Genomic DNA, 18,066 nt, shown 5'->3' with positions numbered 1-18,066 from the left:
CGATCACCTGAGTCATCTTGGCCCATATAAAAAAAATTCCCCTATATATTCGCACGTAAAACTTTGATCCCTATTGTGGTCCCAATCTACACCCGAGGGCCATGATTTTTTACAAACGTGAATCGGCACTATGTCTTCAAGCTTTCATGTAAATTTCATTTCTGACTCAGTGGTTCTTGAGAAGATATGCCATATGTAATGTTGTGATTATCTTCCCTTTGAAGGAGGGATGACCCCTCATGTGAACAAATTTGAAAGCCCTTTACCCAAGGATGATTTTGCCAAGTTTGGTTGAAATTGGTCCATTAGTTCTGGAGAAGGTAAAAAATGTAAAACGTTTACAGACGGGCAGACAGACGACGGATGGCAAGCGATCGGTAAAGCTCACTTAAGTTTTTAGCTCAAGTGAGCTAATAATTATTTAAAGTACCCCCATCCTTTTGTGACGTCACAAGATTTTGCAAAATCAATATTTTATTTAGATTTATGCATAATAGGAACATACATTTTGTTGGAGTCTTTCTCAATGTTCATAGTTAACATATTGTTAAAATGCAATATTTCAAAAGTTTAAGCTATACATGAATAATCAATTATATGTTTCAAAATATTGAATCCAAAGGGAATAACTCTGTTTTCACTGAAATATTCGTCATGTTCATCTTGCGATAGATTACTTTCATTTTCTACAGACATTTTGTATATTCCTGAAACGAAACAGTTTCATGAAATCTTATACTGTTATAACCAGTTGTTCTGAAATTCTAATAATGCTGTGAAGGAAGTCGGAATTTTCTGACATTTATATTTGATAATGTTTAACTATGTCTTGCATCATAAAAAGTGCATTGACCAATATATTTCATTTGATGATATATAAATTTTAACTCTAATGAATTGAAATAAATATAATCTTACACTAATACAAGTATGGAGTTACCTTAAAACGATATAAAGGAAATAATTATTCTTTCTCTCCCACAGTAAGTACACAATGGACAATTGATGTACTTATTTCAGCAAAGAAACGAACATACCTAGTTGACATCGATGACCTTTATATCCAGGTTTACACCCCTGACACGCCCCTGTCTCTATGTGACAATACACAGTTCTACAGTTGACTGGACACCGGAGGGAACAGTCTTCTCCGTAAAACCCAGAGCTGGGGCACCCTACGCAAAATAGTATCGACTAAGCTGAGAAGTACATCTAAATCTGCTGCTGTTATAATATGACTTTTTTGCATAACATTCTATACTAAAGCATCGAATTTTACGAAATTACATTTGGGAATGATGATAAAGAAAGAGAAAAAAGACTATATTCAATTACTTTTTAATTAGTTATTTAAAGATACCCCGTAATATTTATACGGATATGAGGCATTTAAGAATTAGAGTATTGCTATTGTTTTAACGTCCATGTCAACCTGATCATGCCTCTCTTTGTTTTGTTTCATTCAAAATAGAAAAAAATCATTTCAAAGTACAATTAATGTGCAATATATTTACATGCAATATATCACACACTGTAAGAGTTTTAACTAAAAAAAGGAAATATTTAAGAAAGCCCCAGGTTACCCTTGATCTCTCTAGATCTATGAGTATTAAATGTCCCAGTTTGTTGTAATTCAATTTGGTTTATTGTTGTTGTTTTTTTTCTCATTGAGAATAATATCTAGCTGTTAATTTCAAATTATACAAATGTGTGATATTTAGATTCATGAAAAATTACAGCAACGCACCATAAACCTCTACTTCACAGAGCTCATTGAATGCGTAGATACTATAAGCATCAGGGTAGCTCACTCCTTGTAGTCTTTCATTGTAGTAGATGACGTATTGTCCGTGAACTGGACAGCTGATGTCCAGGACGGCGGGTATGGTGGCTGTTGTGTAGTTTGTGTCGTGGAAACACAATGTTCCCTGATTTCTGTAGGTTGTGTTTGATACGTATAACGAAAGCCCCAAAAATCTTGTAGAATAAGCATTTGCCGAACCTGAATATTAACCAAAGGTTGTTGTATATCGTCACAAGAAAACGCATTATAACTCATTTACCTTATACCACCTTCACACTCACGGATTTTTCTTACGAGTCCTTACGGATATCCGACTCGTAGTCAATCGCAAGCATTCGGAAATCACTCGTCGGTATCCGTTAATAATTCGTCATAACTCGCACTCACTCGTAAGGATCAGTGGAAGTAGGGACAATTTTTTTGAAATGTCAAAAACAAAATTCACGATTGTCCACGGATTTCATTTTCCGTAAATAACCCGTAAATAACTTGTAACAATCCGTAAGTATCGTAATCTGGTCGAAAGAACACCTAAACTGCTCGTAAGAATCCGTAAAACACTCGTAAAAAAGTTTTGTTTACGAATCTTTGCGGTTAGTTAGCGATATGTTAGGGATAGTTGACGAGTTGTTTACGGATTATTACGAATGCCCAAGTGATATTTACGATTTCATTCACGTCAGGTTAATGTTCAGAGTCATTACGAGTGCTTTACGTATAGACACGATTACTTTACAAGAACACACTTAAACTTTACGATCAAGGAAAGACGTAAAATCTGACAGTTTCAAGATACCAAAGAAGTTACACATTAATGTCAGTTCTCGAATGATGATACGAAGCCAATTGCGAACACTTTTGAGTCAAAAACGTAAACAATCGTTACTAACTCCTGACTATTCGTAAAAGCACGTTATCAACACGTTGGCAGGTCGTGATTTGCACGTAAAAACTAAGCTAAATCGTAAATTTCAGTAAAATATACTCGAAACAATCCCTAAAGAGCTCGTAAATTGCTCGTATTTATCCGTGTTCACTCGGAACAAATTGTAAACGTTTGCCGTAAATGCATCGCAATAACTCGTAATAAACTGTAAATGGCCAGTAAATACTCGTAAATACTCTTAAACGTTCTTAAATAGGTCTTTAAAGTGTCTAAATCGTAACAATCCGTGTACTATTATGGATTTGTGGAATACGTAAGGATCCGTAAGAAAAGTCCGTGAATGTGAAGGTATTATTTTCTAACTGTATTTCCTGAAAATAAACGTTTTTCTCTAACTAATTTACGTGGGGATCCGCGTTAGAATAGGTCCTCAGTACCCCTTGCTTGTCGTCAAAGGCGACTAAATGGGGCGGCTCTTCGGATGAGACCGCAAAAACCGAGTCCCCGTGTCACAGAAGGTGTGGCACGATAAATATCCCTCCCTGCTGAATGGCCATAAGCGCCGAGCACAGGCTTAAGTTTCGCAGTCCTTCACCGGCAGTGGTGACGTCTCCATACATGTATGAGTAGAATAATCTAAGGAGGGACGTTAAACAAGATACAATCAATCAATCGGAAACTGACAAAGAAGTACTTTCGTAACTATAAACAAGAAAAACTCGCTGTAAATACAAGATGTCATTCTTGAATCACATTAATAGAATAACCCCTGCGATCGTGGATATGCTGTGGTTATATGCATACCCACATACTGAATCCTCCTCCCATACTACCTAATAGCCGTAAGCGCCGAGCAAAGGCCTAAATTGAAGCCCTTCATAAGTATTCATGACGTCTCCATATGAGTGAAAAATTCTCGAGAGTTAAACAACATACATAAAAATAATCAATCAAATCGCCATGGTGATAACAACATGACATTGTTATGTTTTTTAATGTAGATATTTATTTTTCTGAAACAAAAATGTATGCATACCGCGTTAAAAGATAATTTAGTACACATTGAGAGCTATCTTGATTAAAAAGGGATAATCAATTACTTCTTATGAGTTGATGGACAGTTAAGGTAGCGAATACGTCTTTATAGCAAGATCGAATCGTATTTTCAAAAGACAGTATTTAACCGATATTTGAAAGAGAGAAAAATCGTAATTGTGAAGTTCAAAGAAATAGACAGAAAACAAAAGAAACCACCGACACAAAGAAGATATTTTGTTATTTAGCTTTGGGCTTTGAGTTCATATATTTTCATAATCACATCCATCCGTGGAGCAATTGAGATCGTACTTGAATAATTTATAATTAATGATGTCCTTTAAATAAACTATGATATCTTTAAAACCATATAATATTTCTTATTAAAAATTAGCTAGTCATGCTTGTAGGTAAATGGAATGGCAAATTTTAACAAATACATGCATGTACAATTTACATCCTGAGAATTTGGATATGATAAACGGTGATCAATGAAAAGTGAAGATAACGATTCGTGATTAATGTCATAACCCTTACCAGCAATACAAAATAGAGAGTTGGGAAAACACGGACCCCTGGGAATACATGTGAGAGCAGGTGACTAAGAGGAGTAAGCATCCCCTGTCAACCGGTCACATCCGCCGTGAGCCCTACATGTATATCTTGATCAGGTAAACGGAGTTATCAGCAACCAAAATCAACATCCCAAGAACAGCCTAACAATCGATAGGAAACATGTCAGCCAGCATTTTATCTAGACACTGGTTGTATTGGAAAACTAGATCATTATAATGACCATCGAATTTGTGAAATGCTGACTTTAAACGAGACTGTTGAAACTCCTGTAACATCAACTCGTTTGTCAATAGCTTTTCTTCATTTAAAATCCGTTCATACGCAGAACAAACTCCTGCAAATCAAATCAGTTGAGAGATATGAACACCATATGCAGGTAATAATGGTCATATGCAACAAATATTTCATATTTAATTGCAAGAAAAGAAAACTCCATATATAGCTCACCTGAGTTGAGAGGTCAAGATAGCGTCATTGATCACCTCTAATTTGCCTTTGTCTGTCCGTCTGTCTGTAAACGTTTCGCATTTGTATCTTCTCAAAAACCTATGTACAACTTTCAATGAAACTTGGCACAATAAATTCCAGTGTAAAGTGGATCTAATTGTGTTCAAATGAAAACCATTGCATTCTCCAAAGGAAAAATATTCAAGAAAGGCAAAAATGGGATGGCCATTTTGAAACATTCTTTTCAAAAACACAGTGCAAAAAAAAAAAATGAAATTAACACAGAAGCCCCTTCACATACTATGGATGCAAGTTTGTTCTACCTACCCCCCCCCCCCCCCCGACATCTATTGTTACCACAATATGAAATCAAAGTTTCACACGCACACATTTGATATCCTAGTCAATGGGTCGGATGGATATGGGTTACCGTACCTATACAGGATTCCCAAACTTCATAAAAAACTCTAACAGAGATGCATTGCAGGATCTAGTTAGTGTTCTATCAAGCCTATTTCCTCCCCGTGAACATATTAACCTCTGTGAAGGAGAAACTCCCAAAGCACTGTGCAACTACATAAGCCAGAAGTGGTGTAAATCCAAAAACTTGCTTTCAATAACGATGGAATTATACCCATGTTGTCACACGGTCATAAAGAATGATAATGGGATACATTCATTTGACGACCTGTGGTACTTGACAAGAAGTCAAATATATCCAAGGTTACGGTCAGACAGACAGACGCTGAACAAAAATCTCATGTCGGCTAAAGACAATGCAAGAAATTAAACTGCACATATAAATCAATTTCAAGATATGATTTTTGGGGAATTTCATATCAGTGAAACATGCCAAACTACTAAATCTAAAAACAACAACTTATCGGAAAACTTGAAAACCACCTTTATTTAAATCTACAACATATTAGACATCTAAATTATATGGATGTGATATCAGTTAAAGTAGTGAATTTCCTACTTCCCTCATTAGGGGCAATTATAGAAAGAAACCTATAGAGTAGCCTTCGGAGGCACGATCGATTGGTTGAATATTTTTTAATATCCCTCTCGAGAATCTTCCAGTGATATGGAGACGTCACCACTGTCGGTGAATGGCTGTAGAATATATGCCTATGCTCAGCGCTGACAGCATTTGAGCAGGGAGGGATCTTTATCGAGCCACACCAGCTGTGACACAGGACATCGGTTTTGTGGTCTCGTCCGAAGGACTATAACCAAGATGTACTTAGAATTAACTGCTACGATACATACAATGTGGCAGACAAGAGAAGTTAATAATTGAATTGGAATAGTAGTTATAAAGAAGTTAAAACTGATCAACGATCGATGGGCAATGATTGATGACCAATTCCGATGTCACCTACAAAATCATTGTATGTTACATGTTACAGGGGATGCTTACTCCTCCTAGGCACCTGATCTCACGTCTGGTGTGTCCAGGGGTCCGTGTTTGCCCAACTATCTATTTTGTATTGCCTGTAGGAGTTATGAGATTGATCACTGTTCGTTATCTTCACCTTGCATGCTGTAGACCGCACGCCATTTTACATTCATGCTTCACACACAAACATTGACAATTTCTATCACTGCTGTGAGGTATTTCCATTCAGTGGTGGCAGCATTACTGTAATTTCTGATACACCACAGAAAACTTATGTGAAAGTTCGTACATTTACAAATATCCTGCGGATTAGTGTTCGACCCGAACAGATACAACGGGAAAGAACCAATGAAAACTAAGGTGAGGTCTACGATTAACAGTATTAGGAAAATAGATAAATGGGTAACAGGCAATTTGTAATTGAATGGAATTAAAAGGTCATCTTATTATTAATCTAAACATTGAGATACAAATATTTAGTTTAGAAATAAACTGCTAGAAGTCCTTCTTCTTAAGGGGTGGTGCGGTCACAAAGTCTCTGTTAGTTAAAAATAATATAAAAAACAAAATGTTTAACTTGCTGACTTAAACAGATCTTGAATTGTCGTTATTATATACATACCACACTCCCTGTGGTAAGTGCACACATACACGGTATTATGTGTAAATATACATGTAAATGTGTGTTAAATGACGTTTTGCCGCCGGGGGATTTAAAGTGCGTGTTTTGTATTCATTCTTTACCCATAGGTGTCGCTACTCGCAAACACATCTGTCAATGCCGAAATTTTTATAAAACGCTTTGTAACTTCTTAAGGATATGCTGGACGATGATCACGTGATGATTGAGAAGTTATTATAAATTTGGAACCGGACGATGCGTAGTTAAGCTTTCCGAGAAAAATCACAATGCTTCAAAGACACACTCTATGACTTCACAATAAAAAAGTACGTCACGACGTTTTATTGCGGGAAAAATGCCAGACTCTACCCAGAGTTGTCCTTGTTCTCACTTACACGTGTAAAGAACGATAACTCTGGGAAATAGTAACTGATGTAAACAATATGGCAGACGTCAGAATGTATGTGAGAGTCAGACGGGCAAAAAAGGCAGATGTGCTAAAGTCAGAACGTATGCGGCATATGAACTCCGTGAAAAACAGCACAGAAATGACTGAATCAAGCGACCATAGCTACTATGACCGTGGAAGTGATGTTGATCGCGTGAACGTAGTAGTAGCCCATGTTGAGGTTAGACCTACCCCGTGGTTCGAGGGACGACGGATTGTAGAGCTTGACGTTTTGTCTGAAGCCATGTCTTGTACAAAATGCAATTCGTGGCTCCGTTTACATGATATTTTAGATGAATCAACATTCGGTTTAGTAAGTTTGCTTTATATTCGTTGTTCAAACTCGATATGCCAGTACGTAAATGCGGTACCAACAGGGAAGAGAAGTGACAACAAATCGTATGATGTCAACTTAAAAGCATACTTTGGTAATTATGAGTATAGTTTCTACTGACATATATACATGATATAGGTTTTTTTTAAAAATTCTTAATAAAATTGGTAGTGAAAGTCTATATAGAACAGACATAATTAATTATACACACACAGAGATGTATATATATACTAAATTTGCAGAGGTGGATCATAACGTCATAAGTTAATGCAAATTCATGATTACATTCCTATAAAAAAAATAAAAATTTGATTTGGTTCTCATTAATATGATGTTATTCAATATTCATGAAAATTCTAGATACATTGATTAACATTATTATTTTATAATGCAAATAAATGACACATTAGGCGACCCCCCACCCCGATTTATCATAGCAGTAGTTGCAGATGACCATGTAAGCTTGAAATTATTAATAAAAATATGTATGTGAAACATGAGTATTAATAGTGTTGAAAAACTTCAAGCACCCCCCACCCCCGATTTTAGATGCTTATATATGTATGCGATTTCTTAAAATGCAATACACGTATCAACACTTCGCGAAAGTTACGTCCGTTGTCCGCCACCTCCCGGATAAAAATCGTATTTCCCTACATTGGCCTTTGTAATTTTCCCATCTGTAGCTTTGACATCTGTTATTTTTCCATCAATTGCAGTTAACTACAACAATGCCCCAGATTGGGGCAACCCATTAACTTGTATGAAAACTTGGTAATTTGCTAAAATTCAAAGTAATAACACCTTACATTTGGTAAGGTAAAGAAGGAAAACGTGTTTTTTCCCCGATTGACCTTTCGCTGACCCCGCAAAGGGACGTAACTCGCGGAGAAGTGTTGATACGTGTATTACAGCAGAAAAATCTTACCCCCCCCCCCCTCTTATGAAAAATTAAGATAATGAATTGATAAAGCACACCTTATACTTTTACATCACATGTTTATACACATATTTTTATAGTTGTCTTTTTGTTAAAATGATAACTTATCATTTTTGTATCTTCATGTAGATTAAGTTTAAAATTTACATAATAATGATCATGATTAAAAATGTACAATTATATTATTGTTGTATGAACAACTTATTTCCAATGAGAATCCGCATTATGTGCAATGATATTCATTGATCTGCTTTTGTTCTTGCATACATGTATGATAAAAGTAATGGAAATTTAAATTACAGCAATGATTAACGCTGGCATGGGACCTGCACATGTGACAAAGTTTCTTGCTGACTGCAACATACCACCAATAGATGAGTCAACACTTCGGCGAAAAGAGAAGAAACTTGCACCAGTCATAATACATGCAGCAGAGACATCTTGTGAGAGGGCAAGGGAAGAAGAACTAAACCATTCTATCCCTGAAGGATTGGAAGGCAGTTTTGATGCCGGGTGACATAAAAGAGGATCTGGAAGGCAATATAATAGCAATACTGGTATGCCATTTTGTGTGTGACATAAAATCAAAATAGTGATTATTTTTAGAAGATGTCGGATGATAATTTGATGCCACTTTCACATATTGTAAAATTTTCAAAGTTCATTTTTTGGGCAGCAAAATCTTGAATTGTAGATTTAAAATATTAATGTAGCATGCTAATCAACCCCCCGATAATTTCCTCATCCAACCAGTAATGATGTTTCAAAAATATTATGATTGATTCCTACATGTTGAACCACCTCAATATGGGCCATATCTTTCAATACTCTCACCCATGGATGGGTTCAATTAGTTTAGTGTATGATTTTTTGTAATTTTGAGTTGATATTCTAATTCAACAGTCTGATTAAAACCACCCGCTCCTCCTTACACTCCTGTCGAGTGTAAGGAGGAGGGGTGGGTTTAATCAGACTGCAGTACAAATGAATATGAATTATTTCAACTATATCAACAAAGTCTTTTCCGTCTACAAAAGAAAATCGGTATGAAATAACTACCATATAAGTATATATAGGATGGTGGTAAGGGGTGTCTGTTGTACTGTAAGGCAGCGAAAATTCAAATGTCTTTTAATCCCTAAAATTCTACCCTATACAAACAATGGGCACTTCATGAGATTTACCTAATACACCGCAAATATTAATGGATATTGACACGCCCATAGTTTTGTAAACAAACAAACGTGTTTCACGTAACTGTCATAAACATATAAATACTATTTTGTGCAATTATCATATGTATATCATGAGATGTGCATGATTACTGTTTAAGTAACCTGGTCTGGATTTATTGAAAAGAAGTTGAAACTTGGACTTTAGTCTGAGATTTTATGCAAATGTTGACTGCTAAAAAAAAAAAAAAACCCTCAAATTTAGGTTTGAGATTTTTTTGAGAAATTCATGTCTGAGCTGAAAAATAAATTTATTTTCTTAATATGTCATTCACCCATCCATCCATCCATCCATTAAAAAAAAATTAGACACAAATTTCATGTGATGCCCATATTTCTCTACTTGCTGGTCATGCAAGTCTTGTAGGGGTTCATACTGGGAAAGTCCTAGATTATGATATCAGGAGTAAAGCTTGCAGTATTTGTAGTCACTACAGAGGACGAAATGAGATCACCCCCGTTCATGAAAGCAATATCAACTGGACTAGGATGTGGAATGAATTTCATCGATATTAGTTATTGAAAATCTACATATTGATATAATTCTAATTTCTCTCTCATGTTATTTGAATGGCTGATTCATGTACACGTCAACAGTAAAAATTTTAATATAATCATTTGAAGTAAGTACTACATGTGTTTGTTTGCATATATATACAAGCAACTTATCAGTCTGCTTGATGTTATGTCAAAATTAGCTAATTTGTACTTTAAAAAATCAAATAAAAAACAAATGCTGTGGATAAGTTTCTTAATTTCTATATGAAATTAGATTATATTTAGAAGAGTAAAAATGATTCATAAAAAGGGATTTTGTCCATATCAATTTCCATGATCATTTGAATGTTGAATTGTTCTTGTTGATTTATAGGAACTAGCAAAGGAATGGAACCTGATATGGCTTGCTCCATCATCAAGAACATGGAAGACAAAGGCTTCAAAATGGAAACCTTGCATGCTGACAATGACACCACCACTCAGTCTAGATTACCTTCTCAAATTAAAAAGAAAGATGACAAAACTCATGTAAAGAAAAACTTGTCATCTCACCTCTACAAACTGTCTGAAAAACATAAAAAGCTAAAATCTGCTAAAGTCATTCCATATATTGTGAGATGTTTTATGTATGCTATTTCAAAATATCAAGGCTGCAAGGATTCCATGAAATCTGAGTTGGAAACGATTGTACCCCATATATTCGGTGACCACGCAAAGTGTTCCCCTTTTTGGTGTGGTTACAACAAGAATCCAGCTAAGTTCAGGTACATGTACTATAATTATTTATATCAGTATTTCACATGGTTCTTGTCAGTGTTTATTAGATTTCATTACAAATACTTTGAACTTTGCTGAATTTCATTGTACAAAATATAATGATTGTACATATCTATGACATGCATGTATTCTTTTATCACTGATTTCATTATTTGATTTTGCAACAGATCTTATTTGATTTATTGAGAAATTGCATGTTTTGTAGGTTTAAACATTTGCCCTGTGGTAAGCCCCTCTCTGGAGACCACCTGAAAGAGGACTTACATAACTTAGTCCAGAGTTACATTAGCAGAGCTGACATACTTTTGAATATTGGGTCAACCCAAGCCAACGAAAGCTTTAACAACAGTGTTGCCAGCTTTGCACCAAAAAACAGATCAGTAATTAATGGGTTAATTCTTCTGCAAAAGAGTTTTTTTTTTACAAAGCAATATCCCATGCTATGTTGAGGTTATTCAATTGTAGTTGATATTGTGTATATTGTATATGTATTTTGACATATTGATAGTAAATGTCCCTAGTATTAAGCAATATTAAACCATTGCACTTTTCATTATTCTAGTACTTTCAATTTTTCAAGGTTTTATGGTGGAACCAAATTCTTAAAGGCCAGAGTGTCATCTGCTGTGCTGAAGAAAAATGAAGGCTCTGATTGGTTAGACAAGGTATGTTTTAATTCAGTGATGGTATAGTTTACCAAACACTACTAAGTTACTAACATTGTGCTAGTGGGATATCTCTTTAACTCATTTGAGATAGACATAATGCGGGTTCGACTCCGTCTTGTGTTTAATTATTTTATTTCGATCCATATTTTCTCCCTTCATGTTGCAAAGCAATACATTTCTTTTTGTCCTTATTAAACTATATCAAAAAGGGATAAGTTGTGTATTTACTGCATTACTATTCAATACTTGTAGCATTTTCCTTATGTTGTACTGCAAACTAACTATTATATGTATTATTTTTCATGAATATTGACCAATGGCAATGTTTGTTTAATTATCTGTAATTCCTTACAGGTGAATGAGAAGGTATTTTTTTCACCTGGATACGTAACCAAGCTACATGGCATACGCAAAGACAAGGAAAGAAAAAGGAATATAACCATAACTTCTACTAGAACATTTAAAAGAAAACGTGTCTTACACAAGGTACAAAAACAGTCACAGAGTAGACAACCTTTGTTTTCAAAATTGCATGAGATTAAATTCCAAAAAGTCAAAGTTGAAACCATTCATGACATAATAATAGATGTGGAATCTTTTCAACTTAAAAAGTTGATAGTGTTTTTCATACATTGTAGATAGAAAACTAATAGCTGAAAAAACGAACAGGAAATAACTATTAAAAATTGTAATGACTATTTTCAAAGCCTTGCAAGTGACAGTATGTTTCTTGCATATTTTCCTGCCAAATTGTTAGATTGAAGATACTTGATTATTTATTTATTGAAAAGGCAAAGTTTTAATGGCAATGCCTTTCCATGTTTAACAGTATAGGAATGTACGCAACGAGGTTAGGGAAGCTGTGAAGGAGGGGGACACGTATGGTGGAGAAATCGAAGTGCAGGAAGCCGACATAGAAACGATTCCATCAAAAAGGAATCTTACCGGAGAAGAATCAATAGTAGTCTTTGACTTAGAAATAACAAGTAGACGAAAATAGTTGTATGTTTTACTTCACCTGAGCAAAAGGCTCAAAATTTGTCCAGCGTCTCTGTTAGTCATTGTAACTACATGCATATTGATTCAGACTTTAATTTAAACAGGAAATAGAGTAAGAAATGCCCACCTATGCTAATAAAGTACAGTTTATGTCAGAATCTTTACAAATCATGAAATGCATGATAGAAAGACCTAATTCATTTATCAAGTTCATTGATTAAATGTAGGTCAATGTTCTTACCCCCAATATGATAATTTTTGCAAGGAACACTTGTACTATATTTCCACAAACCTGTATATATTTCTACATAAATGTTACTTGTTATTCTATTATTAATGTTTTTAAATTTCATATGTTTTACGGTGAAATTGTTACCAGTTTTTGAATTTTTTTCCCCTCATATTTCTTTAACCCTTTCTCTACCGGTACATTTTAAAGGTTTTTAAAGACTAAATGACAATATTTTAAAATCGAGTTACATCTGCATGTATCACGATTTTAGGTAGGCATGTGATGTATAATTTTGTTACGAATTGGACAGGGAACATTTTTTTCACAAAGTTTGTCATGTTATCCCATGACCCCAAAGAGTTCTACGGGGTCAAAGGTCATTTAAGTGCACATTTTTGCAATCTTTTTTTTCTCTGGAATATATATATTACGACCCCTCTCACTGGATTCGAGTCAAAAATAGGAAATTCTAAATGTATGAGCTGATATGTCTTTTAAAATACTACAAAAACATCACAATCAAATTAATCAATTTTATTGACAAACAAATATTTTTGGTTGCTAAGTAACAACACTCATGGTGTAATTTTGACCATAATTTGCCTTTCTACATCCATTCGACACAATTTAAACATAGTTACATTGCATGATGATTAGTAAATGTCACATTATTTTAAAAATATAATCTTTGACTAGATCTCAATTATTTTAAAAGGTTTTTAACAAAAAATATAATGAAGAGAATTAAGGTCAAAGGTCATAAAATGAAAATTTCGTACTTCATATACATATTCATTATTTTCTAATAATATGACGTTTTGACATTGTATCCCACTAAATAGTATAAATATTGCAACATTAAAACAAAGATCTTTCCTGTTAAAATCTAAAAAAAATCAATTTTTTATATTCAAATATATTTGGTTGCTAAGCAACAACACCATTATGATATCAAATGCTATGCGAAAATAATGCCCGTTTTTCCTCCCCAAGTTCATTGTACATGTATACGAATGTTCAAGTACTTACTTTCAATAACTAAATTTAAATGTACTTGCATTATATTTAATAAAAATTGTTCTTCTTATATTCAACCTCTTAAAACATATTTCTAGACATAATTCTTGATACTAGGTTGTTCCGATAGGGGCATGCGTTGACCAATATCTGTCTATCGACTGGAACTTCTCAGCAGACATGTATAAGATAATGCCCAAAAAATCTGAAGAAAAAAAAAAGATTGTTTATACTTAGCCCCAATATACTGATGTATTCTCAGAGCTTTTGAATACTCAATTGGCTCTGTAAATGTTTTCTATAATCAAGGCCCTCTGAAAATTATGAGTTTAATTACTTGTAAAATGTTATCTTTAATAAATGTGTTAGATGCACAGCCAGATTAATTTTGGTAAAGGTAATCTTATAAAATGCATTTTATTATTCGTTTTAAACTGGAATTCACTGTCACAATATCGGTACTTAAAAACTAGTAATACCTGTACAGTTCCTCTTCAGTGAGAGGCTTCGAACTTCCTTGGGAAGCATATGACAACCCTTCCCCCTAGATATGACGATCACAGCATAATGGTTGGTGGCAACACAGATGGAGAAAACCAAATCTTCTGTCAAAAACAGCTTCATAAAATCTGCAATTCTCTGAATAATCAGGTCCCATATCTGAAAATAAAAATGCAAATAAAATCAGTATTGGCCATCATACCTTATTTGTCATCATTTAAAACACTTAGCATACCTTATAATTAGAAACAGAATAATGATTTTCCGTGTTTTGTCTCTTTTTGTATGCATGTTATATCTAGTAATGCAACGATAAACAGTAAAATGGTACACGCATACCAGTGTACCATAATGCCATGATTCCATTTGTGAATGTATTATCTGGATTCATTTGAATGTTAACTAAATGTATACGGATTTAACCCTATATTCAACCTCAAAGAGTCATACCAACTGCATGCCAGGTTGTCACTCCGAATGAAATGCCACAGTTCTTGGATCAGGTGTCCCTGTGTCCTCCACATCAACATACTTCCAATGCATGTCTGGATTTGTCAGTAGACTGTCACTAGTGGAAGATACCTGGAAGCTTCCCACTAAATATTGGGATGTCAATAACCTTTTTAAAGATGAAAATACAATTAAGAATTATTGGTTTGTGTTTTAAAGCAGAATATAAGCTTCATGATAGTAAGGGACAGTTTCGCACGAAAGTACTGATCATATTTATTTAAAGATAGAGATGTCCTATATTTGAAGTGCTATTTGGTAAGGGATTACATAGATAGTTATTTCGGATTTCAAAGATTTCGGCTGAGCATCACTGAAGAGACATTATTTGTCGAAATGCGCATCTGGTGCATCAAAATTGGTACCGTATAAGTTTTACATACATATGTTAGAAATCAAATGAATGGAATATTTCATTATACTTTGCGAGTGTAGCAGAGTGCGTATTGAAAAAAAAAACCCACTATACATCATGGAGGTGTTAGCATTATGCCCAACATATACATGGGAGCAAATACTGAAGAAATTCAGGTTAAAATATACAGTGTCCAGCGAAAATATTGTGCCTCTGAGGGAAATTGAATGGTCCCAGATTTAAAGTAGAATTGAATTGGTTCTTCATTGTACACAGTGTCTAAATTCCCTGGCATGGTACTCTGATGGGGTGTGGATTTAGTCGATATTAGAGAAAATCTAAGCAAGAAGTGGGCAGATGCCCATCAGCTCAAAGCACACCAGCATTTATGGATCATATAATTAAATGCTTTTTCAATAGCCTGTCATAACCAGATTTTGATTGATGTTAACCCCCCACGCACACACCTTTTGTCCCAAACAAACATTTTGTTTTTATTTCTGTTGCAATATGAAGAAAAACCTCAAATTACGGTAATAAATTCTATTATTACGATAATACAATAATGCAATATATGCTTTCCTAACAGATTGTGTTTTCTTTTCATAGAAAGATTTTTTTTATGAACATAGAAAATCTTGGAAAATAGCCTCCACACCAATGGTCATGAATGCCCAGTCTGATTAAAACCATCCCACCCTTTTCTCATGGTACACTAAATCCACCCTCTTCTTACACTCGCGCGTCAGGTGAGGAGATACCAAAAGGGGGGGGGGGTCAGACTGATTAATGCCGGACCAGGACAGATTAATTGATGTCAGATATGTTCAGCTCTTAATAAACAATTGGGTGTTATACACTTGGTTTAGATATCATAAAATATAAATATTGTCTTTCATGAAACGACAAATTATGGCATCAAATCGCGGTTAATATATTAATCGTGCATTTTTCATAACATGACATAACCGCGAACGTTTTTTTTTTCTAGTCGGCCTATGTGGCTACATCAACTTACATGTTTATACTGAATGCATGATCGTTTGGGTCATCCTGCAACAGGATATCCAAGGTATCTTCAGACTTCTTCATCTGACATCAGGTCCTTTTCAAGATGTAAAATACAATACAAGCGTTTGTTGTGTTGTTGTTTTCGTTGAAACGGAAACACGTGTGTTGCCCGTGGACACTTTCAGAAAACCCCGCGGTCGCGATCCGGATCACGGGGGAAAAAGTATTATATAATACAATATGCAGACTGGTCTTTTTGTTTTCTTTGTTTGGCAGAAAAAATTATTTCTATACCGAATAAATATTACATAACGTTTATATCTGAATTTGAAGTATTTTTTTTATTCACTCTACCGATGTAACATTATCGTTAGGTGTTTTATGAAGTTACAATACAAGTAGGTGGTGTAACTGTTATTTACCATTAATGGTTTTTATACTTCTTTTTTTTTTAAGCAGAGAATACCTGGCTGATTTTTTCATACATATATGGATATTGTTTTAGTGTATCAAAAAGTATTCATATTACCAACAGAGGACAATACAAATAGTTTTCACTACTTAATTGTGCGATGCGCGTCGATCGCTTTCAGCACCGACGTTTTATCGCTAATTTTAAAGAAAACCACGCAGCATGTCCCAATTTCATTTTATCGTAATATAAAAACTAACAAGAATTACAACACGAATAAGGGCCCATCAAAAAGAAAATTTCCTGTACTTTTACAGGCTGTATTTACTTTTCCCTATTTCCATATATGAATATTGGTAAAACGCCGATCTGTTTAAACACTGAGAAATAAAATTGTAAGAAAGCGTACATGTGCAAAAAATAGCTATTTTCTTATAACTTTGCCAGGCATTAGAAATAATTTTTATATGTTCTGAAAGCAGGGAATATATGCTTTTCAAAAATATAAAAAATAGTGCATTCATACGGGAGATTAAAAAAATCGTATCGGGGGGAAAATGGCCTTGCGACAAAGCGTTGCTTCATATTTAGACGAAGCCATCTTTCGCTTTAAATGCTTTTATTAATTTAATAGCTTTATTTACATAACTGATCTCTACATAGTTAAAAAATAGAGAAAATTTCCAAAAATATGATATATAGATCATATATCTTATGACCGTAGTTTGAAAGATTTAGAGGCACTCCTTTTGCGCTGTCCCGTTTTTACGCGCCACCGGTCAAATTGACCGGTACGGTAGAGAAGGGGTTAAGGTTTATCAAGACAATCTGATATAACCCAGTTAGCTGCATTTGATGGTGCCAAATAATATCGGCCACAGCTTCAACCATTACAGGATTGACTTTTGACTTCCAAACAAATCAGATGTACCATCATGGTAAGCCAGTTATAAGTAAAGATACATATTATGTGTTGCTGAACTTCATTGACTATATTAAGAAAAAGAAGAACCCTATACTTTCTGGTCATAACATTGCTGCATACGATGTTCCAGTCTTACTGGGTACATTACGTGAAGCTCGTTTGGTGCCAGAACTCCTTCAATACCTAACAGGATGTATCGATACCCTGAAACTATCAAGTTCAAGAAGAGTGATCTTGGAAACTATAAACAACAAAATCTGGTGTCCAAAGTGCTGGGAAAAGAATACGATGCACATGATGCAAGTGCTGATGTTAAGAGTCTTTATGAGCTTTTGAGTAACCTGGACTTTTCTGAAAAAGATATATTTCCAATCAATATAACACTTTTATCACAGTCTTTCACACCTTTGATTAAGAGGATCGTACATCTCCAGA

At 34.6% G+C, this 18,066-nt stretch overlaps 1 protein-coding gene and 1 long non-coding RNA gene across 3 annotated transcripts in view; both read right to left on the bottom strand.

Annotated features, from left to right (window-relative positions):
- LOC125663221 (multiple epidermal growth factor-like domains protein 10) overlaps window positions 1-18,066 on the bottom strand; it is a 51,344-nt gene that overhangs the window by 13,409 nt on the left and 19,869 nt on the right. Inside the window, exons 7-8 of one of the 2 annotated variants that reach the window (XM_056146116.1) lie at window positions 1,748-2,002; window positions 1,038-1,175 (exon numbers count right to left, since the gene is read on the bottom strand). The exons of the other annotated variant lie outside the window; for it this stretch is intronic. Coding sequence (XP_056002091.1) covers window positions 1,038-1,175; window positions 1,748-2,002 — 393 coding nt within the window. The remainder of the gene's footprint in view (window positions 1-1,037; window positions 1,176-1,747; window positions 2,003-18,066) is intronic. 2 annotated transcript variants of the gene reach the window in all.
- On the bottom strand, window positions 13,419-16,660 carry LOC125654112 (uncharacterized). The gene is made up of 4 exons (XR_008797596.1): window positions 16,302-16,660; window positions 14,869-15,037; window positions 14,397-14,577; window positions 13,419-14,122 (listed from the first exon to the last, which is right to left on the bottom strand). It is a non-coding gene; the product is annotated as an uncharacterized LOC125654112 (long non-coding RNA).

This window comes from Ostrea edulis, chromosome 8 (genome assembly GCF_947568905.1).
Source record: "Ostrea edulis chromosome 8, xbOstEdul1.1, whole genome shotgun sequence".
NCBI lineage: Eukaryota > Metazoa > Mollusca > Bivalvia > Ostreida > Ostreidae > Ostrea > Ostrea edulis.
This window is presented reverse-complemented; position numbering and strand designations above follow the sequence as displayed.